The sequence below is a fragment of the Rutidosis leptorrhynchoides genome, chromosome 1 (assembly GCF_046630445.1).
Source record: "Rutidosis leptorrhynchoides isolate AG116_Rl617_1_P2 chromosome 1, CSIRO_AGI_Rlap_v1, whole genome shotgun sequence".
NCBI lineage: Eukaryota > Viridiplantae > Streptophyta > Magnoliopsida > Asterales > Asteraceae > Rutidosis > Rutidosis leptorrhynchoides.
The window spans coordinates 724,239,490-724,267,171 of NC_092333.1; the positions used below are offsets into that span (position 1 = coordinate 724,239,490).

General features: G+C 33.4%; 4 protein-coding genes across 5 annotated transcripts; 3 read left to right on the forward strand and 1 right to left on the reverse strand.

The window, feature by feature from the left end:
- Positions 1-3,613: 3,613 nt before the first annotated feature.
- LOC139899691 (methylcrotonoyl-CoA carboxylase beta chain, mitochondrial) lies at positions 3,614-8,291 on the forward strand. The gene is made up of 10 exons (XM_071882552.1): positions 3,614-4,013; positions 4,185-4,304; positions 5,055-5,489; positions 5,602-5,692; positions 5,838-6,079; positions 6,170-6,334; positions 6,873-6,947; positions 7,580-7,711; positions 7,877-7,933; positions 8,018-8,291. Exons 1-10 carry the CDS (start codon positions 3,795-3,797, stop codon positions 8,219-8,221), a joined length of 1,740 nt encoding a protein of 579 aa, XP_071738653.1. The 5' UTR covers positions 3,614-3,794; the 3' UTR covers positions 8,222-8,291.
- Positions 8,292-12,073: 3,782 nt separating this feature from the next.
- On the forward strand, positions 12,074-14,596 carry LOC139886325 (thioredoxin M3, chloroplastic). Its single transcript, XM_071870090.1, has 2 exons — positions 12,074-12,414; positions 13,529-14,596. The coding sequence occupies exons 1-2, from the start codon at positions 12,213-12,215 to the stop codon at positions 13,852-13,854; spliced, it is 528 nt and encodes a 175-aa protein (XP_071726191.1). The 5' UTR covers positions 12,074-12,212; the 3' UTR covers positions 13,855-14,596.
- Positions 14,597-16,445: 1,849 nt separating this feature from the next.
- Positions 16,446-19,765, forward strand: LOC139886326 (uncharacterized). Of its 2 annotated transcripts, none has more exons than XM_071870091.1 (2): positions 16,446-16,521; positions 17,596-19,765. In XM_071870091.1, the coding sequence occupies exon 2, from the start codon at positions 17,627-17,629 to the stop codon at positions 19,124-19,126; it is 1,500 nt and encodes a 499-aa protein (XP_071726192.1). In that variant the 5' UTR covers positions 16,446-16,521; positions 17,596-17,626; the 3' UTR covers positions 19,127-19,765. The 2 variants fall into 2 exon arrangements, 1 of the variants encoding a protein (XP_071726192.1); XR_011772401.1 differs by lacking the exon at positions 16,446-16,521 and having other exon boundaries at positions 16,809-19,382; positions 19,474-19,765.
- A 1,326-nt stretch (positions 19,766-21,091) lies between these two features.
- Positions 21,092-26,192, reverse strand: LOC139886327 (probable receptor-like protein kinase At1g49730). Its single transcript, XM_071870093.1, has 9 exons — positions 26,165-26,192; positions 24,169-24,717; positions 23,407-23,688; positions 23,065-23,326; positions 22,907-22,959; positions 22,755-22,822; positions 22,562-22,651; positions 22,348-22,432; positions 21,092-21,950 (listed from the first exon to the last, which is right to left on the reverse strand). Exons 1-9 carry the CDS (start codon positions 26,190-26,192, stop codon positions 21,424-21,426), a joined length of 1,944 nt encoding a protein of 647 aa, XP_071726194.1. The 3' UTR covers positions 21,092-21,423.
- Between the last annotated feature and the right edge of the window lie 1,490 nt (positions 26,193-27,682).

Genomic DNA, 27,682 nt, shown 5'->3' on the forward strand with positions numbered 1-27,682 from the left:
TGAGGTACCAGTTGCCTCAGTGGGTTTAATACAATAAGGGTGGTTACGGATCGAATGGTCCTGTTCCTTTTTAATAATTAAGGACTTTTTATTATTGTGGTTGTTTTTATTATCTATAGCAAGTTGGAATTTCTCCTTAGTGATCTCTTTTATTTCATTAGCGAAATCCTCCTCCTTACTGATCTCGTCTGATGACGAACTGTCTAAGTCATGTGTAGGAGAATATGATGACGAACTGCGAGAATATGTACCGGTGGTCATGAACCGAAATCTGCTAGGCGTAATCGGCACAACCCGCCCGTCGGCGGTATATCTGGACCAATGTCCATATTCATTTAGAAATGGACGATCCTCGTTTACTCCAGGGATCATGGGTCCATGCCAATGATACTGTGGCTCCGGAAAACTAGAGTTAGGTGGAGCTGGAACCTCCTCTGGGTTTACCGGGAGTTGAGATTCCCCGGCTAACACAATTTCTTCTTTAATAGGTATTGGAACGCCCTTTTCAGTTGTGGATATAATAGATTCAGTGTCCGATTCCGAGTGGTACAAAATGATAGGATTAGAAGAAGTCATCTATCACATAATTGAAACAACAATTACGTTAGCATAAATATATCACATATAATGTTTTTGACCAAATGATAAGCAAAAATCAGTAAAAATAGATATGGTCATAGTCCAGACTAACTAATACATCCTAACAATTACCAGTTAAACACACTAATGTAATTTCTGGTTCCCTATGACCTCAAGCTCTGATACCAACTGTAACGACCCGTCAAAATCGCTATTGATGCGGCACGTTAATCATTGATTCCACAGTGAGGTTTTGACCTCTATATGATACGTTTTGATAAAATATTGCATTCATTAAAATATGTGACTTTCTAAACATAGAAAGTTATAAACATGTGGGCGAGTGCTTAGGTATAAGCAAAACCCCAAAATACATAAGTCTTTAATTTACAGGTTGACATCACAGTCCAATTATTTATTACATAACGCAGTTTTATTTTGAATGCAATAAACTTTGTACAAAGCATGAGAGACTCCATGCAGGCAACAAGCACATCACAGCGGAAGCAGTCTAAGGACCTGAGAATAAAACATGCTAAAAAGTCAACACAAATGTTGGCGAGTTATAGGTTTAATTGCTCAAGTCATAATCATATATAAAGATAGACCACAAGATTTCATCAAAAGTTTATCAATAGATTCTACGTAACAGAGCACCCTGGTAACTAAACTTAACGCTATAGTGATAATTACCTCATTCGTTTTAATACACGCAAACCAACGTGTCTTAAACTCAAATAACATACGTCCGTTAAAAGGCTAGCGCCCTAGCTCGGACGGGGATGTCAAGCCCTATGGATCCATATACAATTATTCGCGTCCACCAGTCCATATCCTATGTACTGGCAGCTACTAGTTACCAAAGCTAAGGGATTTTCGGTTTAACTCAGTGTAGAATTTAGTATGTACTTGTATCTTATTGCGTTTAAAATAAATTGCATGTATTCTCAGCCCAAAAATATTTAAAGTATTTAAAAAGGGAGACTATAACTCACAGTTCAATATTGCGATTCAATATTGCGATTCAATATTGTAGGTAAATTGCGTAGACGTAATGATGGTAGACGACTGTATGGTTGGCCTTGGATTCAAGAACAATACCCCGAACAATACCCAATATTTTCTTAGCTTAAAGCGGTTTGAAACCCGAATTAAAACACCCTCGTATATACCTTATTATTATTAAACTTAAATTATAATTATAATTATAATTATAAATATAAAAATTGATTAAAGAAAATTAAAGTGTGAAGAGTTCGTGCAGAAATCTGACGTATTTATAATACTTTTCGATTTACTGTAGCTCATGCGATCGCATGAGTTATCAGTGTTTTTTCCATGCGACCGTATGGCCGCCTTTTCCGTTTTTGTTTGCTAGTTCGTCGACATCAAATAGTGTTTACTGTAGCAAATAGTGTTTACTGTAGCAAATAGTGTTTACTGTAGCAAATAGTGTTTTACTGTAGCAAATAGTGTTTTACTGTAGCAAAGTCTGTTTTACTGTAGCAAAGTCTGTTTTACTGTAGTAAATAGTGTTTTACTGTAGGAAAGTCGTTTTTACTTGTATATATATATATATATATATATATATATATATACATACATACATATAATTGTTCATGAATCGTCGAGAGTAATCAAAGGTAATTGTATATATGAAACAGTTCTAAAATTTTGAGACTCAATCTAACAGACTTTGTTTAACGTGTTAAAATAATAAATCGTATAGAGAATTGGTTTAAATAAGTCAAAAAATTTCGGGTCATCACAAAAAAACATCAAGAAAGATGAATGAAAGAAAGAATAATGAAGGGATATGAACATATCGATGAATATAAAAGCCTAAATTAGTGACATATAAATTGCATTAATATTATTAAAGCATTTTCCGTTAATTATTTGAAATATAAATTCATTAATTTGAATTTGGATTTTGAATTACACACTAATTATACACATCAGATTAATTAATTTGACTGATATTTAATAATATCGATCTTTCAAATTTGTATTTTAAGAAAAGGTAGTAATTGTAATTCTGAATTTGAATTTGTATTTACTAACACACGGAATTTCTTTTTTCATACCTAAATTAGCCTAGCAATACACATTAATGTAATTCAATTGTGATTTAACAGAAAGAAAAAGTCAAGATCACTATTAATTCTTTCAGTTACTTATGTTCTTAATAAATGTATTTAGTGTTTTAAAAATATTAAAAAAATACATAATGCAGATTATGTGATACAAAATACATCATTTGATTCATTCGTTTAAGAACAAAAAAAAAAAAAAAAAATTTGAAACTCTTAATTCTGAAAAGTGTTTGAAATGTATGTGATACAATGTTCCAAGAGTCCGAAAAATTATATCTATTAATCGACAATACTAAATACATGCAGTGTATTAAGGGAAACAAAATTAATAAACTTTAAAAAAGGAATAAAGTAAAAAAATCTCTATGATTTATGAATCAGAGATAACATGCAATACAACAGATAATTTCCAAGAATATATATGAGGCAATTGTATATTAAAACTTTAAAATTGAAACGAAAATTAAGTAAAAACTACCTGTTGTTTGCAATTGAACATGATGTAATTTGAGAATTAAGCATCTTAAATCAATTACTACAAATTCACATATATTCTTAAAATAAATATATTAATTAAAAGGGTGTTTTGGTAATCAAATAATTCAAGGTGATGATTATGATGTCATTAGAAAGTTTTTTGAAAATGAATGGTTGAAATTATTTAGGATTAAGTTATTGGAGGACTAAGATTAATTGTTGTTATTTAAGATGATCTATTTTCATTTTTGTTATTATATATAGTATAGATATAGATATAGAATATAGAATAGTATAGATACAATATAGATAGATAGATTATAATTATAATATAATTATTCTCATAAATAATAAATAATTAGGAAGTAGTCATTGTAGATTTGTAGTTGATTTCGTTATCTTATCTTACTACCATGTTTTTTTTTATTTATCCAAACCGATATGAATTACAGAGCAGCATGTCAGCATGTAGCAAAAGCCAACACAACACGACTCACTTGTTCTCATCTTTCCTCCTGCTGCTGCTGGCTTTTACAATTATAAAATCAGCATCATTTACAATTGTTAAAGTTATAATTAAAAATTATAGAGAAAAATACAGAAGTAGATACGGCCGGCGGAGTATCAGTCAGTGATACCAAAATGTTAGGGTTGTTAGTGAAGACTGCAAAATCAACTACAACAACTTCATCATCATCATCTCGATGGCGTTCATCGATCACAGTGATTCGTGATTTCAGCTCACAGCCACAAGCTCATAATGTCATCCCAGATACTATCGACCGCAGCTCCGATTCGTTTATTCAAAACTCTAATAAAATGGAATCAATCATTTCTCAGTTTCACTCTCACATCCAGCAGGTCACCTCATCTCCTTTTTTATAATCTAATTCAAATTCAAATTCAGCCCTATATATAATTATTTTCATATTTTTTATTATTATTATTATGAATATGAATATGAATGAAGGCTTTTTTTTTTTTTTTTTTGGGCAAAGGAAAAACTTTTAATAAAAAATAATTATTATGAAGGTTACTGAAGGTGGAGGTGCAGAAGCAATAGAAAGGCATAAAAGTAGGAACAAATTACTTCCGAGAGACAGAATTAATTGCTTACTTGATTCATCTTCTTCCTTTCTTGAACTTTCTCAGGTTAAATAGATTTTATTTTATTTATCTATGCATCTTAAATTATATCTGTAAGGGTTAATTAATGCTCAGAAATGTGTCAAACTTAGACTTGAAATTCATAGTGTGTATCCTACTAATCGGTCATCTGTTTTATGTTATCAACTTGTTATTTATTGCTATTCACCGATTACTTTTACTGGCGTAGATAAAGTGTTACATGACATCCTTACAAGTTGTCACCACAATGAAAGTACTGCCCGATACATATAATCACACACAACTGAAAGTTCATCACACACAATGGATACACAATATCAATGTCCTACCTTCATTCGATACATTTCAAAGCATTAACTCTTTTTGTATAAATAATTAAATATAATATAATCTATGTCCATGTAACACTATAATAGCTTGTTTCTAAATGACCTGCTTTTAGTGATGGAAATACAACAACAACAACAAAACCCAATACCACATAAGTGGTGTATGGGGAGGTGAGATGTAGACAATCCTTCCCCTATCCGAGAATAAAGACAAGTCATTTCTCCACCCAGAGTGAAAACACTCTCAAAAGTAGAGAAAGTCATCCTCTCTTTATTCGACGGATAGAGAGATTGCTTCCGAGTGGACCTCCGGCCAATAACTTGTCTTATTTATTACTTGCAAAAGCAAATGATTTATTTTTACTATACCAGATAACCAATCTCATATTAAGTTTGGTTCTTTTAGTTTTTGTGTTCATTTCCTTTTTGTTGTATATGATTGAAGCTTGCAGGCCATGAATTATATGAAGAGCCTCTACCATCTGGTGGTATTGTCACTGGGATAGGACCTGTGCATGGGAAGCTATGTATGTTTGTTGCAAATGATGCAACCGTTAAAGGAGGAACGTATTACCCAATCACTGTTAAGAAACATATACGAGCTCAGGAGATTGCAGCTAAATGCAGACTACCGTGTATATATCTTGTTGACAGTGGTGGTGCTTTTCTTCCAAAACAGGCTGAGGTTTTTCCTGACAAAGAGCATTTCGGTAGAATATTTTATAACCAGGCCCTCATGTCTTCGCAAGATATTCCTCAAATTGCTCTGGTATTAGGTTCTTGCACTGCAGGTGGAGCCTATATACCTGCAATGGCTGATGAAAGTGTTATGGTCAAAGGAAATGGTACCATATTCCTAGCTGGACCTCCACTTGTGAAGGTTAGGCTAGACCCTTACATTTTGTGACATTTCTTGTATGCTACTTTTGTATTATATTTGTCTTTGGTTGTTTATCATATGTGAGATACACTTTTATATAGTTAGTTTCCAGGCTGCTACAGGGGAAGAGGTGTCTGCGGAAGATTTAGGGGGTGCAGATGTTCACTGTAAGATATCAGGTGTTTCAGACTATTTGGCACAAGGTAAATATCTGTATTTTGAGTCTGTTATATGCGGTAAACGTTGATGACTTAAAACAAGATCTGTTTCTTGTTAAGGTTTACAAGGATTATAGTTTTTTACTAACTGAGCGTTGTAACTCCACATCATTGTTCATCATACTTGTAGATGAACTGCATGCACTTGCTATAGGAAGGACTATTGTTAAGAACTTGCACATGGCTGGGAATGAAGGGATGGTGGATGGCCTACATGGCACCATTTCTGATTACAAAGAGCCACTATATGATGTCAACGAGCTTCGGTCAATTGCACCTGTAGATCTTAAGCAGTCTGTTGACATTCGATCAATTATTGCTCGCATAGTTGATGGAAGTGAATTCGATGAATTCAAACAATTGTATGGCACTGTGAGGAATTTTTTTATGACTTTGACCCTAATTTAAGTTGGCTTTTGTTACAATCCCATTCATTGTACCATCACTCTTTGTATTATGCAGACCCTTGTAACAGGCTTTGCTAGAATTCTTGGGCAGCCTGTTGGAATTATTGGAAACAACGGGGTGTTATTTAATGAATCTGCTCTAAAAGGATCGCACTTTATCGAGTTATGTTCTCAACGTAATATTCCATTGATATACCTTCAAAATATTACAGGATTCATGGTATGTTATCTGACTCTTCCCAACTACTTGCCACGGTACCTGTCTAAGTCTTGTTAATTTCTTTTTGTTGCTGGTAGATTGGTCTTTTCACAGTTAAATGACTTTCTTGGCTTCTTGCATTGTTTTCTATTGCTCAACTACGAGTCTTGTTTTCACCCTAGTTTCCAGTTTTCAACTTAAAAGTATGATGTGTTATGTGCAAAGTTGAAGCCTTGTTATCGTTTCCCTATGCTTGGGAAAAAACTGCCCAATATTTGATCTGTTAATGCTGAAGATACTTATAAGGTTTGGGAAGCTAACCTACCATTCTGATTGTATATCTTTGACTTCTATACGAATTAACCCACAGATTGTCTTTATAAGGCTTTTAGAGGTTCAAACAGTATTGAATTTATTCCATTTTGCTCGATTGATGTATTAGTTAAATGCTGGGAGTTTGTTGGCATACTATGCTTCTTATGTTGTTGAGTCAGCATGCAATGTGAGATAATCAGTGGATTGGTTTGGTAATATGAACATTCTGTTGATGTAATAATAGGTCGGATCAAAATCTGAGGCCAATGGCATAGCAAAAGCTGGTGCAAAGATGGTGATGGCTACATCTTGTTCAAAGGTTAGTTTCTTCTGTCGATCATTTTTTACATATCACATTCAGTTACCCTCTTGGTAATACTGTTCATAACGATGATATGAATCTTTTAATGTCCCGATAACTGGAATTGTTCATTGTAGCTTGAACATTTTATTTTCTTTGCGAACTAATTGAATCGGCCTGCCTGTCTTGTTTTGTTTAACTGAAAATAACTTGTATTAAGAAGTTATTGGATTTTTCTTCAAGAATTATAGTGTGGAGATGACTAATTGTGCGTAAGCAGTGGCAAAATGGGCGGGTTGAGTAACTGATAGAATCAGGTCGGATCAGGTTGACCCACAAACACTCTTTTGTCCATTGCTATACAACTTTGTTGTTAACATGTTCACAAAACCATTTAGTGACAATAATAATTCTTAAATTTATAACGATTTTGGAGGTTGCCTGCACTAAAAATACATTTTGGAAGGTTTTTGATCCATTTCTAGATGTTGTATTTATTAGATGTATACCAAGTCCAATACACGGCCTGAATGAAGCCATTCATATATAAGCGGGGGTCAAAAACTGCTACCCCGTTTCCTAGCTTAGAAAAACGTTTTTAAGAGTATAAATAGACAAATTCAGTTTTTGTTATATTTTGGTCATTACAGGTACCCAAAATTACTATCGTTGTTGGTGGAAGCTTTGGTGCTGGGAATTATGCAATGTGTGGGCGTGCATATAGTCCGGACTTTATGTTCTTCTGGCCGAATGCCAAAATAGGTGTGATGGGAGGCGCTCAGGTAGCCTCTGTGCTCTTTAATTTTGCCCTAACTTGATTTTTGATAACTTGAATCAAGCAAAGGTTCTATCCTGTGATATAATACTCACCTTAAACTCTGGCATTTGAACGCCGTGAGAGAATCATCATATGTTTAAATATTGCATTGTTGCTGAATTTGCTACAGGCCGCTGGTGTGATGGATCAAATAGAAAAAAGCAAGATGAAAAAAGAGGGAAATCAGGTAATGATTGTATTGCAGACTAAAAAAATCTCTCTTTATGTAGTAGTACTGATATTAATCTTGTGTTTATTGGGTTAATTACAGTGGTCAAAGGAAGATGAAGAAAAAAGCAAGGCGAAATTTGTGGAGGCATATGATAGAGAGAGTAGTGCATATTATTCGACAGCAAGACTATGGGATGATGGCATTATTGATCCCGCTGACACTCGCAAAATCTTGGGACTCTGCATCTCTGCTTCTAGGAATCGCACCCCGGAAACAACCAAATTTGGTGTATTTAGAATGTAAACGTACGTGGTGTTGTATTAAACCAGTAAGCCACCCTTTTGGATTTGAAAGAAGGTGGTTGTCATACTTCTCATAGTACATTCAAATTAACATGCTACATTTCACACAAAAAAGTCATATTTTAGAAAAATTGAAAATATATAAAGAAGGAAAACATAATCGAAAAATAAAATTCCGAAATCAAAACACAACAGATCGAGACCAACCAAACAAAAGACACACTTGCAGAAGACATAACTACACGAACCTGCAAGAGGATGTGGGTCTGGATTTTGCATCCGGAGCCCTTAACTTCATTAAGGTTCACGGAAAAAAGCAAATGTCCGAAGAGATGTTTGCGGCTTGCAATGAAATGATGAAGAATATAGAGGGCGAATGAGTGAACGCTATTCTCATCAACTCTAGTGATCTCCCAAAGACGTTGATTAAAACTAAATACAAAAGAAAGAACAAACTGGTTTAGAGTGCCGAGAGTGATAAATTCAGTGAGTTCATCAAAGATATTTGAGCGCGACTTCGTCGGTTTACTTCGATTAAGACGGTTTCTAATCTTTCTCTCGTTTGGGTATATTCGTTACCTTATTTTGTATCGTGTTTTGGTTTTGTAGCTTGTACTGTTGTGTGTTTCTTCTGGTATTGTTTCGTTAGATGTTTCTTTAGCGTCGTGAGCTTTTGTTATGGTTGTTAGTTTTATTAGTTTAGCTCGGTAGCTTGTTGTTTGTATGTTTTAGGAGTTTCATTTTATTGATGAACTTGTATTTGTATTTGGCTATAAAAGTTATTCGTTTTTTCGCATAAAAAAAAATCAACCAAATAAAACAGTTAGACTTCAAGCCAACAGTAAACCATCAACCAAATTTAGTCGATCCAACAATTAGGATTGCGTAGATAATACTACGAAATCAAATATTCTAAACAACCAACAATTATATAAGTTCTCGCATGACGCGCTTCAGTTAAGATTTGTTAATATTTTAAAATTTTAATAACTTCACGAAACATTTAAATCCATGAATATAAATCTAAATAAATATATTATTATTAAATATTTTATATCAAACACAAGCTTTTTTTTAAGGTGATACTCACACACCAGTTTTTGATCAATACACACTTAATTTAGTATTATGTCCTTACTTACAATAATGGAGGTTCAACTCCCAAAATAAATCTATAGATTCTATTATAATGCTAAACTGATGATTTCATAATTAAGCTATTCTCCTTTATAAGAAAAAATCAAAAATAAAAAGAAAAAATTTGAGAACATCTTGACGATGTCATAAAAATTAATTAGTTTTATATAAATTAAACCCATAAAATCTTATATCTGTATGTTGATTTTATAATGCGTATTTTATATTTTTAAAACCAAAATGTAACTAGATAAGTATAAACAATTATTCCCCCAATAATTCCTATAATTAGGCATAATTAAAACAAAAAATATACAAAAGGTTAGTATAATCACGTTAATACTATACAGATTTGTTTCTTTCCCAATTCACGTTAATATCTATATATCTATAGGTTAGTTTTTTTTTTCTTTACTCTTTGTGATTCTTTTAAAAAATATAATCCCAATTCATGTTATTTAATATTGATTTCTATTAATATTAATTAATATTAATATTACTGCAATATTTTTGAAATTTATAGAAATTTTTATAAAAAATTTGTAGGGATAAGAAATTTGTAAGGAAAAGTATTTGTTTTTACGGAAATCTAAAAGTAATTAGATATAAATTATTGTAATCTTTTTGAAATTTAAACCAATCTTTTTGAATTTTAAACCAAGTGTAATTTAGATTCGAATTTTATTTTTTTAACCAAAATTGTAACTAGATAACTATAAACAATTATTCCCAAAATAATTCCGCGTAATTAAAAGTATTTTCGAATACGGATTTTTTTAAAAAAACTAAAATTGTAACTAGATAACTATAAACAATTATTCCCACAATAATTCCTATCTATATAAATATGCGTAATTAAAACAAAAATTATACAAACAAATCAATTTTTTATTAGTTATAGATTTATTTACGGCTCTCATAATGTATATATAAATACTCATTAACACATTAAAAAAAATAAACATCTTAATTCAATTTTCATCGAGACTCCAAAGGGTAAGCAAAAAATGTCGACAACTACCTATGACTACATTCAAGATTCAGATACTCTCAAAGTTTCTTGAAAGCTAAAGGTCAAGATACTAAGTTTTTGGAAGAGTAATTTTTGGTTTGAGATGATTCTGATGGATGAAAAGGTATGTATATTGTTGAGTTTATAATTTAATTATATGCCAATTTTTTAATCTACATATATAACTATTAATATATACTTTTAGATCATACGTCGTACATGATTTCAGAACTTTAAGGTTGTAATTTGACTTAGTTGGTGATTTATAATTATAGCTTAACCTTATTTTTGATACGGTCAAAAAGAATATATTATAACATTTTGATTATGATGGTAAATTGGTTATGCTATAATTTCCAAGTAAATTGTTTACAGTTTACTTTAAACGCATGATCATGCTTTTTTTTTAAGGCAAGTTCCTCAAAGCGTAGCATGATCATGCTTTTATATGGAATATATTCTAAATGACTTTAAATAAATAGTTAAACAGCTTCGTTTAAACAAACCCGTGGAATCGGTGTAATGTACAAAACATTAAGATTTAAATGTGTAATTTATTATAAATCACTATGGTGTAAGGTACTTAGATTTAAATGTGTTATGTGGTTGCAATTTTGATATAGTGGAATTTTTTGTGGGATTTGTGATCATATTATGGACTTAATATTATGTTGTATGGATTTTTCTCAAGTTCTTGCCTGTATAAGATGAGGTGGATGAAGAAATAATGCCTATATCAAGAAATGATGAATTGCATTTTGGTCAAGATGGGTTTATTGTATATGTTATCATAGTAGTAAATATATGTAACTTCTATACATTAACATTTAACAGGCCCGGATATCAGCAAGTGCAACCTGTGCTGTTGCACAGGGCCGCAACCCAGATAGGGCCCATTTTTACTGGATACAATTAATATAGGCTATTGGGCTTTATAATTACTGTTGAAACGTTGAAGCAAACAAGATTTCCACCGTACATTTTATAAGTCTATTTACCTTTTGTAAGAAAACTCCCTTGTAATTACAATTTAACCCCTCAGTTATTTAGTATATCTAATTTAATTTAACCTTAAATTTTAGTATGTAGTTATGACATTTTTTTATCAGATTACACATAAATATAAATAATGATATAATAAAGAACTTTAATTTATTAAACTTACTTACTACTACATTTTATACACAGTATAATATATTATATATAACGATTATATTAAAAGTATTAGAACTCACACCCTTTTGTAACAAAATAAACAATTTACTGAAAAGGAACGTAGTATATAATATTTTTTGTGTGTGTGTGTGTGTGTGTGTGTTTGGGGCCTATATTTTTAATTTGGCACATGGCCTTTGAAATTAACAAGCCGGCCCTGACATTTAACAATAATGAACGTTTTTTTTTATAAAAGTTCTTTATTTAGATTTTTTTAGAAGATTTATTTTAAATAACCTGTGATTTTACGGTTTCGTTTAAACAAACCCGTAATTCTACGGATCATTTCACTAATTTAATAATATAATTGTAACTTTTATAATAAAAAATGTGTATGGATCAAAAATATTACGTGATCACCTCCCATTTTTTTACTAAGACATTAATTAATTATAATTAATTAATACAATATGAAAAGAAAAATACAGAAAACGTAACTCGTTTTTCTTCATATTAACAACCCTTTTCCAGTTTCCACGTACAGAATAACACATCCACATCCCATCCCATCCCATTGTGTTCTTCATATTCACGTCACCTAGTCAGATCCGATTCATCATCCTTTTCTCTTTCTAAATTCATCAAATTCAAATTTTTATTAGAATTATTAATTATTACTGTAATAAAAATGGCGTATGCATCTTCGTCCTACTCTCTTTTACATCCTTCTTCTTCTTCCACCAGTAATCTTCAATCGGCATTAAGATCCTCGTTATTTGGAACGCAAATTCATAATGATTTCCCTAATCTATCTGTCCGTACACCAAAAAACAAATCTTCATTATCAAGACGTCGTCTTGCTGTCTTTTGTATGCGACGCCCATTAAAAGGTACTCATTTTTCTTCACTTTTTATGTTTCTTGGATTTATAACGAATCTATCTATATAGTTGCGATTAATTGGTTACCCTATTCATTACTTGGCTGTATTTTGTTTAATTTATTATTTTAATGATCATAAATACTTTTGATTTGATTTAACACTCAAATAAAGCTGATCAAATGCAGTTAATTTTCTTGAAATAACAGTAATAGCTAGGTTATACTGGATCCATGGTCTTATATTATTTTCTTTTACAACTTAATTAAAATTAAATTTTAAATTCATTTCCTTTTCTTGGTGTGATGCTGAATGTGGTTTGACTTTCACCATTCTGGCCTAATAATAAGTCAAACCTCATCTCCAATTCTTATGTGATCTTGAATGCCTTCTATTAGGTATTTGCAAAATGGCTTTTATGACATTATAATATCAAATCAAAGTGTAAATCTACTGCTGATTACTCATAGGTATTTACAAGCATACCTAAGAAGGTGAATCAATTAATTTGGTTCTTACAAATGTTTCTGTATGTGCTGTTAACATAACTTTTATATTTAAAGAGTGTGTGATATTTGATTACTAGCTAAACTTGGTGATTTGCAGCTCGGATATAAGTGACTTTTTCATTTAATGAGAAGTTTTGCAGAAGCTTAAAATATCATTCAACTAGTTTGACATTGATTCGAAACTCATATCCAATGTTATATAACTTGGTGTGTGTGTGTGTGATTTGTATCCTTTCTTTGACATGTAATCTGAGTTTGACATTGATTTAAAACTAAAAAGTTACAATAGAAACAATCACGTCTTGTTGAATCTAGAAAATAATCTATTTGACCCTTACATGTCAATATTTAGACACTAATTTTGTACGAAATTTGTCCATTTCTAACATACACTCTTGTCTCTGATTAATTGTACTACGTAACATTCTAATACAAGTTTGCACGTTATGATTAATTATTTGTAGTTACCAAATACACGAAAGGTTTATGCAATTATGCCTTACATCGTTTATATAGTAAAAACTTCTTTAGACCTTTAGCAAGTAGTCAAACATTGGCTAGAAGCATGTTTCAAGCCAACTGTGTACTGAAACTTGCTTAACGTCTATGATTGCAGCTGCAGTAGTGACTGGAGGGTCATGGAACACATCAGTTCTTAACAGCAAAGTCCCTGTGTTGGTCGAGTTCTATGCCAGTTGGTGTGGACCATGCCAAATGGTGCACCGCGTGATTGATGAGATTGCAGCCGAGTATGCAGGAAAGATCAAGTGTTTTGTGCTTAATGCTGACAAAGACCCACTAATCACTGAAGAATATGATATTAAGGCTGTGCCTGTTGTGCTTTTGTTCAAGAATGGTGAGAAATGTGAGTCAGTGGTTGGGACCATGCCCAAAGAGTTCTATGTTGCTGCCATCGAACGGGTCTTGTCATCTTTATTTTGAATGTTAAAACTTTAAAGGACGTGTGTGTGTAAAGTTTACTAGTTTAGGTGGTTGGCGTTGGTTTTATTTTTCTGCTCTAGTTAGACCATTAGCATCAGCAACCGCCCTCGAGGTTCCCTCACCGTCGCCCTCGAGGGTGCCAATATCATTCCCACTTCTTGGTTTAGCCCTCAATCACACTCCGGATTTTCTTGGGCAAGCATAATTCACGACGAAGGAGAGAGAATAAAATGGCTTTATTTATTTGTATTTTTTGCTTGAACACTTGTACACTGGTTTATCTAATTAATTTGGTGGGTCATCCTGGTGAGTGAGTATGTCATTGATGTTAGTGTTCATGTCCTCTGAAGGAAACGGGGAGAACATGCTGATGTGGCGGTCTAACCTGGTGAGGAAGGAAAGATGACATTGTTGAGAGTGGTCTTATGAATCATTGGTTTACGATGGTAGAATCGGAATTATCTGTTGTGTGGATCCATTAGTTGTGCTCCTTGAAAAGGATTAATAAATACATCACTTATTTGTTTATTTTAGAATTTGATTTAGACCACTTCATGTCATGGTGATAAGGAGTCTGCCGTGTACAATTTTCTTCCACCAAGAAGTTCACACCATAGTGACAATGATTAATAAATGCATTACTCATTGTAACGATCATGTATACCTTACTCACAGGAAGAAAAAAAAACTTTTGTTGGTTGTACATTTTGTTTTAAGAAGTGATAGTTATGATAGTGTTTAGTCACTGGTTTGTGGTGGTGACTAACGTTGATGTGACATCTATCGAGTTCAATTATGATAGTTATGATAACGTGCGGTTTTAGAAGTTATTCCTCTAAAGTCACTTATTTTCATCTTCACCCACTCCACAGGGACGGCGTTCACCATAACACTTGCACTACCAACGGGACTTTGGGACTTGACCATCACCACTACTACTAGTTGTAAATGGTTAGAGATAGCAACTTTTCGAGTAGTCATGAGCATTGACTGATACTGAATGACTTGGACCTAGTCGAGTCAAACTACTTGCCAAACCCAACTAGTTGATTGACTAGGCCGACTTTTACAACCATAAGACCATTTTTAATGGTGCATGTGATATCACAGACAGTTTGCACACTTTTTGGCTAAAAAGTGCAATTTGTTTGTGACTTGACAGTGTCAATTTCTGACACTTTTTAACCACCGTGTCAGTTTTTTATGTCAGTTTTCCTGTAGGGTTCACCAGGGTTTTATTTTTGCATTTTATTTAATAAAATTAACACATTTATTTAATAATTTTAATAATATAATCTTAATAATATAATCTTCATTAATCAAAATATATTACATTACATAATACTAAATAAAAAAATACATAATCAAACTACTAAACTAGTTCTCGTCTCGGATGATTCGTTGGTTTGTTGTGGTGGATTATCCACCAAATGTTTGAACTGATCGAGGTATAATTTCTTAAGTATTCAATATAATCTTTGTGATTAAGGTCCTCGATACCGTGGGTATTGATGGTCAAAATGCTAGCACCTGCAAAAGTGGTTAGAAGTTGCTCTTGTTTTGTCTTTTTCGCCTTAGACTTTGAAATAGCTTCCAAAGCCTCTTCCGCTTTTGATGAACGAGTTGGACGACTAGAGTCGCTAGAATAGCCGTTGGTCAATTTTTTAAAAATAGCCTTTTGTCATTTAAAAAAAACGTTATTATTATTGTTATTATTATTTGTTAAAAACTATCAATCATATAAAACAAATTAATACAATACGACAAAAATAAAAATAAAATGTCACATCAGCATTCCATTAACAACTCACATCAAAAACTAACACCACCATTACTCCACACAAAAACTCACACGTCCTAGTCACATTATTAAACGACTAGAGTCGCTAGAATAGCCGTTGGTCAATTTTTAAAAAATAGCCTTTTGTCATTTAAAAAAAACGTTATTATTATTATTATTATTATTATTATTATTATTTGTTAAAAACTATCAATCATATAAAACAAATTAATACAATACGACAAAAATAAAAATAAAATGTCACATCAGCATTCCATTAACAACTCACATCAAAAACTAACACCACCATTACTCCACACAAAAACTCACACGTCCTAGTCACATTATTAAACATAAATTACATTAATTTAAATTACTAAAACATAAAATTACATAATTCAAATAAAAAATACATAACAAATAATTAATATTCATTAGCGGTAAAGTAAGTAAGGTGATAAGAAAAGAAAAGAAAAAGAGAAAAGAAAAGAAAACAAAATGAAAAAAAAGAATAAACTAAATTATTTAAGAGAAAAAGACAAAGTTACGTCGGTCGTCCTTAACTTTCAAAGAGAGAAAATGACAGAATTGCCCTCACATGTTTGACACATGCTGAAGGTTAACGGAGGAAAGAGACGTACAGTTAACAGAAAGACGACATACGTTATAAAATGCAAGTTCAGTGACAGCGAATGCAAATTTTTTTTTTTTGAGAACGACGCCTATGATTTTAGTATATGTTTAAGGACGACGGGAGTAATTTTGTCTATATATTTTCCCTCAAATAGTTAAATACCAATACTTGGGCGGAAAAAAAGACCGTAACGTTATTTCTAGTATCAAAATCTGATTATTCACTCTGAATAACATTTTTCTTTTTTCGCAAGGTAAATTAAGTCCGTGTTCCTTTTTTCTGCAACCTTTAATTCGTATTCCGTAATCATCATCGTTTTGTTTATGCGATTACAGATCTAATTGAATTTGTTCCTATTAATTGCATTTATTTGTTAGTTTTAATTGAATCCGTGATTTGCGTTTAAGATACTTAAATCATGATACTGATTTGGCAGGCGTTAATCATATCGCTGTTTTGTATGATAAAAAAAATTGTTAATTAGTCTTCCTATTTTTTTATTTTATTATATATATATTTTTTTAAGGCATTAGTCTTCCTATAGCTAGGTTGACTATTCTGTTCGTGTATATTTGATCTAATTGTATGAATTCATGTTTTTACATGATCTGTTCTTGAGGATTACTACCGGTGGCGGAACTAGGATTTTTTTCATTGGGGCAAAAAAAAATTTAAAACCGTAGCAATTTTTTTGGGCAAAATAGGGATGTTTTGGGGCAAAAAATTGAGGATTTTAGGCAAATTATGAAGGTTTTTGGGCAAAATTTGAAGGTTTTTGAGCAAATTTTGAAGGTTTTGGGGCAAAAGTTGGAGAATTTTGGGCAAAATTTGAAGGTTTTGGGGCAAAATATGTATGTTTTGGGGCAAAAAAAAAAAATCCACTGGGGGCAAAGTTGAAAAACCCAAAAATTTTACACTGAAAAAAAATCCACTGGGGGCGGGCGCCCCCTCTGCCCCCAAGTAGTTTCGCCGATGATTACTACAGTTGTTGATGGTTGGTGATGCATTTTTTTCTGATATATAATGTCCTTCGTCTTGATAAAACGCCTGTACAAAACCTAGTAGGGGAGAACTTATTTTGTAGCATACATTCTTACTTGGTAGATACTAATGCTGTCATGCAAATACTAGTACTATTCTCCTAATATGTTGCTGTTCTTTAAGGTATGAACTTGATTATGTAATAAACATTATAGTTTAATGGACTTGAGGTATTGGCGAGTGAATATAAGCATTTTTATTTTGATCGAATTGAGGTTAGAAATGAGAAGTTTACAATAATTGAATGGGATGAGCAAATAAGTTAATAACTTGTATTTTTCAACAGGTCATTTAATTAAAGGTTTTAAGGCTTACTGATGGCTAATGCAAATGCACCAGCTTTGATATTATCTTCAGGATCCATGGAACAAACACATGTATCGATGCAGAACAGTAATTTGCCTCAACAAAACCGTAACGGATCAGATGGTCCTATTGCCATACTTTGGGACATGGAGAATTGTCCTGTTCCTAGTGATATACGTCCAGAAGATGTGGCTGGTAATATCAGAATGGCCTTAAGTCTTCACCCGATAATTAATGGAGTTGTGACTATGTTTTCTGCTTATGGGGATTTCAATGCGTTTCCTAGGCGTTTAAGAGAAGGATGTCAAAGGACAGGTGTCAAGCTCATTGATGTACCAAATGGGAGAAAAGATGCAGCTGATAAAGCTATATTGGTTGATATGTTTCTTTTTGCTCTTGATAATCCACCACCATCTTCCATCATGTTGATTTCAGGTGATGTTGACTTTGCGCCTGCACTTCATATACTTGGTCAACGTGGGTATACTGTGATTCTTGTGATTCCATCCGGTGTTGGTGTTTCGTCTGCTTTGAGTAATGCTGGGAGTTTTGTTTGGGACTGGCCTAGTGTGGTTCGAGGAGAGGGATTTGTGCCCCCTTCGAGAACCATGACTCATAACCGGGGGTTGGGTCCCACCGAAGTGGCTAACTTTATTATGGGATGTCAGAGAACTGACAACTACTCAGATTTTCAAAATGAGGAAGAAGCAATTGTATATACAGGGGTCTCTCAAAGCTTTTACACGAAAGATTTTTCAATGGTGTCGCAGTCATTGTCTGAGTACAACACTGCATCTTGTTTCCCTACAACATCAAGATCGTATAGTCTTCCATCGGGTTTAAATGACGTATCTGTACGACATGTAACGTCTTATGAACAGAATGATTTAATGTGGGTTCAACCGGGAGATTTGATTGGTTTAAAGGGTCAACTAGTGAAGCTTCTAGAATCGTGTAATGGTTGTTTGCCTCTTGCACGTCTTCCTGCAGAATACCAAAAAAGTTTCGGAAGGCCACTTTATGTTTCAGAATATGGAACTCTCAAACTCGTTAACCTTTTGAAAAAAATGGGTGATAAAATAGCAATTGAAGGGAAAGGGAAGAGGAAATTTGTGTATCTTAAAAGATTGTTAGTGAGGCCCAACTCACCAAAGAATGATAGGAAAGGAAAGGGGACCCGAGAAGAGAGCGTGGATGTTATCACGGGGGTAGGATCGTCAGATGAATTTTCTGAGGATGAAAGGGTAGTTTTGGCAGAACAGGATTTGATAATTGATGAAGGGCTAGATGATTTTAGATTCGAGCTTCAAGAAATTCTTGTGAGTTATTCTTGTAGAATTTTCTTGGGGTGTTTTGAGGCAATATATCAGCAACGGTATAAAAGACCATTGGATTATCGACGGTTTGGTGTGTGTGAACTTGAGGAGCTGTTTGAAAAGTTGGATGATGTCGTGGTGGTGCTTGAAGAACCAGAAAGCAAAAACAAGTTCCTTGTGGCTGCTGGTTGCTAAACATTGTTGTGATTGGAGTCCAACCAGGAGTACGTTTGAATTAACAGTTTGCTTATGTACTTGTTTTCACCTGCAATTGTGGTTTAGATGGTCAATATAAGTCCACCTGCACTTGGATTTGAAGAAAAACCGTCGCTTGGCTCGTTTTTCAGTATGCCAAGTGGGCCAGGGAAGCCACGGGGGAACGTGGTAGTCAGAGTGAGGGTGATTTTTGAAGAATCCCAATGCCTTGTGGAACAAGAGCTCGGCCAAAGAGGTTCATGTTTTTTACTGCCACGCATTTTAACAAAGATCATAATCTTTGATTTTATGGGATTTATTACTAACATTGTTTGGACCAACATCAGGGATGAGGGCATTTGTTTTGGGTTTTGGTGTCCAACATGCCACTGTTATGAAGCCTAAGAACCGCTGTCGGTTGCTATTTCTGCAAAGGGACTTCGTTAGATGAACTTTATTTCATTGAATAATGCGTACATATGAATCTGCATATTTGGAGGCTTCGGAATAGTATCGTTTTCAACGACCGCTCTTTTCGAAAATGCCATGTGATGGATAGCATTTTAACAACCGGGTTCAATTGGCTATACGGTAGATTTATTAAAAAGAGATGTAATTGGTCACAGTGGTTGATGTCTCTTTTGTTGTCTATATATATATATATATATATATATATATAGACAACAAAATTTCTTTTTTATGTTTTTACTTGACGAAACCACAATATTTATCATGTCAATTACTCTTTAAAATATAAACTCGAGTTCATGGTCTTACTTCTCATAACCTAGAAGATTCAACAAGTTTTACATTGCTAGTTGACGGATGATTCACATCACAAGGGCAGACATAATTATTTGTATTTTTCATGAAAAACGAAGAGGGTAAATATATATCTTTTTTTTTTTTTAAAAGTGAACGGATCACCCGAGGGGGACCAAACCACCCGTTGCGATCATCTCCCGTTTCGACTATGCCGATGCAGCGATAATAACCCCGCCCCCATCGCTGCCCGGGAGGAAAACCTTGAAACCGATCTAAGTGCACGGCCAAGTAAAATCCCCCTCCCCTTTACCCCCAAACGATATGGGAAATGTGCCATGGGTGGATACTTCATGGCAGAGATGAAATTATGTTTTTAATATGTAGCCAACGGGGGGTCGAACTCCTGACCTCCCTTAAAGGAGTAAGGCCACCAACCGCTGGACCACATCACAACTTCCGAAGAGGGTAAATATCATATAAGACCAGCTTAGAGTTGCATGCGTTGACCTAAACACGTCACTCTAAGCAAGGCGACGCTACTTTTAGTTGGATAAGGGCTAAAGATATGGAGTCAACCGTGAGCGAAAGTGTTACGTCAAAAGGAATAGGTGAAGCCACTGATTAACTTAGACGCGTAAAGAGGAGATGGTTTTCCATGTCTTTCCAGATTATTCCGTGATTGATGTTTGAACAACCTCTTGTGAGTATATACAAAGCTGCTAAAGAACTTTATCTTCCCTGAATCGGACGTGACGACGCGTGTGAATGACATCTGGGCACTTCTTTATTCCTTTAACGATGAACAATTGTACATGACATGTATATGCTCATCTAATAATAATATATTCAACCAGTTTCATTCCGTGTTTTGGAATCCTTGTTGAAACCACAGCTTATCACGTCAAAAACCTATAAAGTAGAACTCCAGTTCATGGTCATACTTCTGTTGGCAACTCACTATAATAACCAAGATGATTCTATAAAGTTGATTAGACATAGATGCAAATATGTAATATTGTTTTTGAAGAAAATTAAACAAGTAACCAATGTACATAACTGCTGGTTCTACAAGCTGCAGTTGATGGATGATTCACATCACAAGTGCAAATATCCTATATGAACAAAAGTTGTTCAAATCTTTAAAATCTAATACCAGAGAAAGACAAACTGTAAGAAAAAGGAGAAAATAACTGAAACGGCAGTACTCGTTTTCTACAAAATTGTAGTACACAAAACTTAAAATGGAAATCTATCTCAAATATTGCCAGATATCTGCTCTTTTCGTATGGCCTTTTGAATGTGCGGTTCTAATTATACTTGCTACCTCTAAAACTTAAAACACGAGAAAAGCTCAAATTCTATGATGGAGGACCTTTGAATAGTTAATAAAGCACAGTAAAATCTGCAAATGATTCATGACTCATGCATGCTAGGAATATCAAGTTCTTAGCATTACATTACAATACCCATTAACGCTGACTCTACTGTACAGCTACCAAAGGACCTTGGATCATTGGGACGTTACTAAATACTTAAATGGAGGGTATATTTGAAGGAGATTGAGGTGATCCCATTTCAAGGAGAAAACTTCTACTACAATATGATCGTGATGTGCTAGATGAAGACGCTAATCCCCGGCCATCCCAACTTTGGAACATCCCGTCTCTTCTGTGGATCTTACCTTCTTTACTTGTCCTTCCTCTTTCATCTTCCAAAGCTTCAATAAACCCATTATGCATGGGATCTGCACACTCGTATAAAAGCCTAAGTACCTGCTTAATCGAGGGTCTGGCCCGCCCTTCTTTTTGGGTGCACCATTTCACAATCATCACAACTGTTTGAAGTTGGTCAACGTCATAGGAATCACCGATGGTGGGGTCTACAAGCTCTCCAAATCTTGATTCTGATGCCATTAGCGACTGACATGACTCTACTAAATTCCTGTTGTTGTGTATAGCACGTTTAGAGGTTATCAACTCCAACAATACAACTCCGTAACTGTAGATGTCACTTTTTTCTGTTAGCTCTTGAGTGACCACATATTCAGGATCCATGTAACCTGAGTAAAATAAAACCATATAAAATCTTTTAAATATGTAACTACAGGTAGAGGTGACAGTTTTAAATCATTAACAAAATAAATAAATAGGTCAATTTAAGTCAAATGGGCCAGAATAAAAATAATAAGTTAAAAGGTGGATGAGTTGAAGAGGCACCCATTGTAACTCTTAATACCAACAACCTCCAGAATCTTTTATTCAAACATTGTATATATGTAATCATATGTAGTGTATTGATTTTTTATTTTTTATTTTTTTTAGAAACTGTAAGAAATGGACAAATAAATTAATTTGTGGGTCAACCCCACCTACAGACCCTCCTTATATGACCAATAAGAAGTCAACCCTCCCATCTTGCCACCTCTAAATTATGGTTGTAGAAAACATTTACGTTACCAGGAGTGCCTCGGATTTCTGTATTAACTGGTTCGAAACATATGGACCCATCTTTAGAAGCATATGCAAGGCCAAAGTCTGCAACCTGAATGAAATTTGAACATTAAAATAAGACAACAGATATTTCGAGAGGTTTTAACTATAGCTTTTCTTACAAATAAGCCCCACAAAATGGATTTCAATAACCATAACTGAAGAACATGATTGGCAGTACCTTTCCTACGAAATTCTCATCAAGTAATATGTTGCTGGACTTGATGTCTCTATGGCACAATGGAGGATCACAGTAAAAGTGGAGGTATTCCTGAATGTGTAATCATAAGGGGTCAACAAAGTGTTGCATAAAAATAAATACTTCACTTCCACATAAAATCTGACGCTTTTCGAAATTGGATGTTAGTTATTACCAGAGCATTTGCCACATCAATTGCAATTTGCATTCTTATCTGCCAACTCAGTGAAGGTACACCTGGAGCTGAACACAAACACAATGATTTGAGTAAGAAAAAGTATTAATATTAATAAAATTAATACTAGTAATATAGAAGATAGTACATACTATGAAGATGATCCTTTAAGCTACCATTTGCCATATATTCATACATGAGAAACCTGCCCCAAACAAACAAAACTCTTCATATGCAATATGTAATGTGTAAAATCCATAATAATAAGTAGCAAAATCACATGATGATGCATGTATAAGTGTATAACAACCTTTCATGTTTTTCTATGCAAAATCCTTTTAAGGCAACAAGATGACGATGATGAAGTCTAGCAAGAAGCTCTATTTCTCTGCAAAACTCTTCCACAGCCTGTTCTGACACTTTATTCATGCGTTTCACAGCTAATGTCGAACCGTCACTAAATTCTGCTTTGTATACAGTCCCAAATCCTCCTTGTCCAATAATGGTACCCAAATTGTTGGTTGCTTTTTTTGTCTCTTTATAACTGAACTTTTTAAACATGGATGACGGACCTGCATATATTTCCAATTACCTTGTAACAGATTCTAAATTATGATAGAGACTGTACACAATCAGATTAAAGTATTACTACCTTCTTGAAACTTTTTAGTTGGCTTGGAAATTGTTTTCATTGACGTTCCATCAGTTGTCTGATCATGCCCTTCTAATTCTCTGTGTTTTCTACATATAAGGAAAATAACTAGTAGCAGCATTATAGTGGCCACTGCTGTAATCATGATGCCAAGAACAGCAACCAATGACAGATGGTAAGAACGGTGTCTAACTCCAGGTACCGTCAAAGAGAGTTGACTTGGGCTAGAAGCTTCAAATGGACTTGGAGATGACTCGGGTGAAAATGTATGCGGGGAGGATCCTGTATCGACTACAAAAGCACATATTCATACAACAAATGAACAGTTAACACAAGTACAAGGCAAGTATCCACCCACAAAAAGGACAACAACATAGCAAATCAATATAAAGTTTCATTCCAAAGTTCTTTGAGATACACTACAAGGAAAAGGGAAGTTGCCTAAAAATGTAAAGAATTCCAGTAGAATCTATGTAATGGGTAAAACAAAATACTTCTGCGCTAACAAAAAGGGTGAAATTGAAAAAAATGGTATTTTAGTTAACTGGTTTTCAGGCACCACGTAAGGAAAGTGAACATGAGCATAATAGGCAACTCTTTTATGGGTGAAAACCAATGTTATTACCCATAACAGAAATCATATGAAAGTTGATTACCTTTTATGCAATTAGCAGATAGTAAAACAAGATAATAGTAGTACATAGTGTAATAATTAAAACCATGTAAAAAAATTTATTAACTTTTCTCTAAATACAGCCATACCTGAAGTGTTACTGAGCCCTTGAACTCCAAAAAAACAGTCAGCAATTTCAATAGACGATACATCATCAATTTGGCTAGCAAGAGCCACAAATGTAGCATCCCTGCAAATGCTCATTGTGGTATTATCCACAGCTCCCACTAGATTTCTTAGAAATAGAATGCCCGCATTTAAACACTTTTTACAACGACCTTCACCTAATGGCGCTCTGCAGTTTAGAGTGACATTAGAAAATTTTGGAGATTGCAGCATCTGGTCAACAGTTGTTATTCCAACGCACTCGTAATTGACAAGAATTTTCGTGCCAAATCCACAGAAAGTGGTAGCATTTCTAGTCATTCCATGTAGTTCTAAAGTCTCGGATATAGTCTCAAGACAAATTGAAGATAATTCTGGAGAAACTCCTAGGCTGTTAGTAGTGTTTGCATAACGAGCAATTGATACCCCAATAAGAGCATTGATATAACGACAACAACTTGCTCTAGATTCTGTGTCGGAACAAATTGTGGCAGCTCGTGTAACGTTAGAGCCACTTATATTTAATGGGCAACCTGCTTTATGGAAGAAGATATAAGCAAATTAGTTAGTAACCACAGTTTTAAACCTTCATGAAGCATGAAGCGTGGAGAAGAATGTCCACGCAGAAAGATGTAAACAGAGTAATTCTGTTATCAGATGAGTTTTTAGATTTCACACTTATCATACAATCCCTTATAATATATTATACGGTTAATGAAACAACTATTCAGTTATGTTCCAAAACTATAACTGCATCTTCCATTCTTCTCCATAAAGATTCATCCTTTGGTTAACTCCTCGGACCAACTTATATTTAATCCGAAAAATCTATGGCATCACAGAAATAACCATAAGAAACCTTACATTATCCTAGTATAAATAATCTGTTACTTATAACATGTTTCCTTTCGGTTGCCTCCAAAAACCTACCACCTATAACCCTACTAATTGCGATTTGGTCAATTCAAGTGCAACAATGTTCTATTTACTGACCATTCAAAATATATACAAAACTTATAAACTAGCTATGGAAACCATACACTTCCGTTTATAGTGAGAGTTTCTAAGATCCCAAACCTACCAGTCATCTTACACCGTACGTTTTCTAATGCGTCTTACTAGTTGTTAAAATTCCTAGTACGAATAACATTGCTAAGGGATAATATAACTCAACCACGAGACCACCACATATTACTAGAATAGCCCAGAAGACTGCAATTATCACCAAAGTTACAGATTTATTTAGTCATTGAGCCTATGTATGTTTCTATGATATCCCAAAATTTTACTCATTCATCAAGTCTATAAAAAGACTTCAAAACAACTCTGTACCGATATAAAAAAAAAAAACTCTAGTAATAAATGCTCATATATGTAATAATCGATGTCCCCATAGTACTAAAAAGGCATTAATTAATGTAAGCTCTCAGTTTAGGTACTCATAAAAAGTAGAGAGGCAGCACTCTAGTCAAATTACTCTAAACCACCAACCACAAATACTTTAAATACATACACATAATTGCTCACTAGGATTCAAATTTTTTTTTTTTTTGTTGCCGAAAATAGAACATAAGTTGAAGATTTCAACCAGTAACCTAACCGCATCACAACTTGTACAGTACAGCTAATTGATTCTTCTCTGCACCTTCTCTAACATTAAAAGTTAACCAGATCACCAACTCAAAGACCTAAATGAAGTGTTACACAGTTTACATAACTTTTTTCTTATTCATTTAAGAGTTTATAACTAGTACAGAGTACATTGATTCCTAACATCATAAAAAATCATCGCCAACACTCATCAGCAGTTCTAATTACGGTTACAGCTCAAATACATTGAAGCATGGTTATGAACAAAAACACAATTGATTTATCAAAACAGTAGCGAATCAAAATGAATATTTTAAACCTAAAATCGCATAAAATATTTACTGTAATGAGACTAAAATTAGTTATCAACAAGTAAGTGAAATAATTAACCTGAAGTTGCTGCGACTGCAGGAGACATCTGCATTTGTGAAATTAATAGCAGAGAAAGTGAGAGTAACCATTTCACCATTGTTGTTGTTGTTGTTGTTTGATTGTTGAGAATGAAATGATGAAGAATAAAATGAAAATGTGTGAGATGCGTAAGTTAGTGAAGTGCGCGTATGTTAGTTACAGTTACATATGCGTGTGTAAGCAGCGAGGTATAGAGTTTGACGGTTTGACTGTTTTCTTCCTCTCACTTTATTTATGCTCGAGGATAGAAGGAGACAGTCGTGTGAATTTTCTTTGTTAACACAATTCCCGAATATTTCTACATTTACTATTTTACCCCCTGTTTATTCTAGATTTTTTTTTAATACGTAGTAATATTTGTACGATATTTTACAAAAATAGTTTTTTCAAATAAAAAATTTCAAAAATAGAGAAAACTACATTGTAAATACCAGTTTGTCACTTGTCAACTTAAATCGGCATTCCAAATACCGGTTTGGTGCAAAAATAAATTACAAAAAATGCTACGTAGACAAACCGATATTTGGAATGACGACTTGCCTACGTGACCTTTTTTTTGACATTTTTTTAATTTTTTGAGACAGTGGGTGTAGTAGGCCTTTTATTTTACTAAATATAGTTACTAAAAACGAGCTTGAGTCTGAACCTAAGTTAGGGATCGTTTAATAAACGAGCTCGAACTCGAGCTTCATATGGCGAGCTCGTTTGAGCTTGTGAGTCTAAACGAGCTTTGATAATATATATATATATATATATATATATATATATATATATATATATATATATATATATATATATATATATATATATATATATGTATATATATGTATATATATGTATATATATATATATATGTATATATATATATATATATATATATATATATATATATATATATATATATATATATATGTATGTATAGTAGACGGGCGAGGGAAAAATACCAAAATACATTGAAATTCGAGCAAAAAAGGGGAAATTCGAACACAAAAAAAGGCGGGCGAGCAAAAATTGTGAAATTCGAACAAAAATGTGTTCTACATTTTTGAAATTCGAACAAAAAAATGTAGAACACATGATAGTTCAACAAAAATGTGTTCTACATTTTTGAAATTCGAACAAAAAAAAAGGCGGGCGAACAAAAAAGTGGCGGGCGAACAAAAATTGTGAAGTTCGAAAAAAAAATGTGTTCTACATTAAAAAAATTCGAACAAAAAAAATGTAGAACACATGATAGTCTAACAAAAATGTGTTCTACATTTTTGAAATTCGAAAAAAAAAATTGTTCGACTATGAATTTTTTGTTCGTTCGTGTTTTTTATTTTTGCTCGAATTTCCTTTATTTTACTCGCCCGCCACTTTTTTTGCTCGAATTTTAATGTATTTGAAGTTCCTAGAGTTCTTACACTAAAAAAATTCTCACTGGATCCTCTTCATATATATATATATATATATATATATATATATATATATATATATATATATATATATATATAT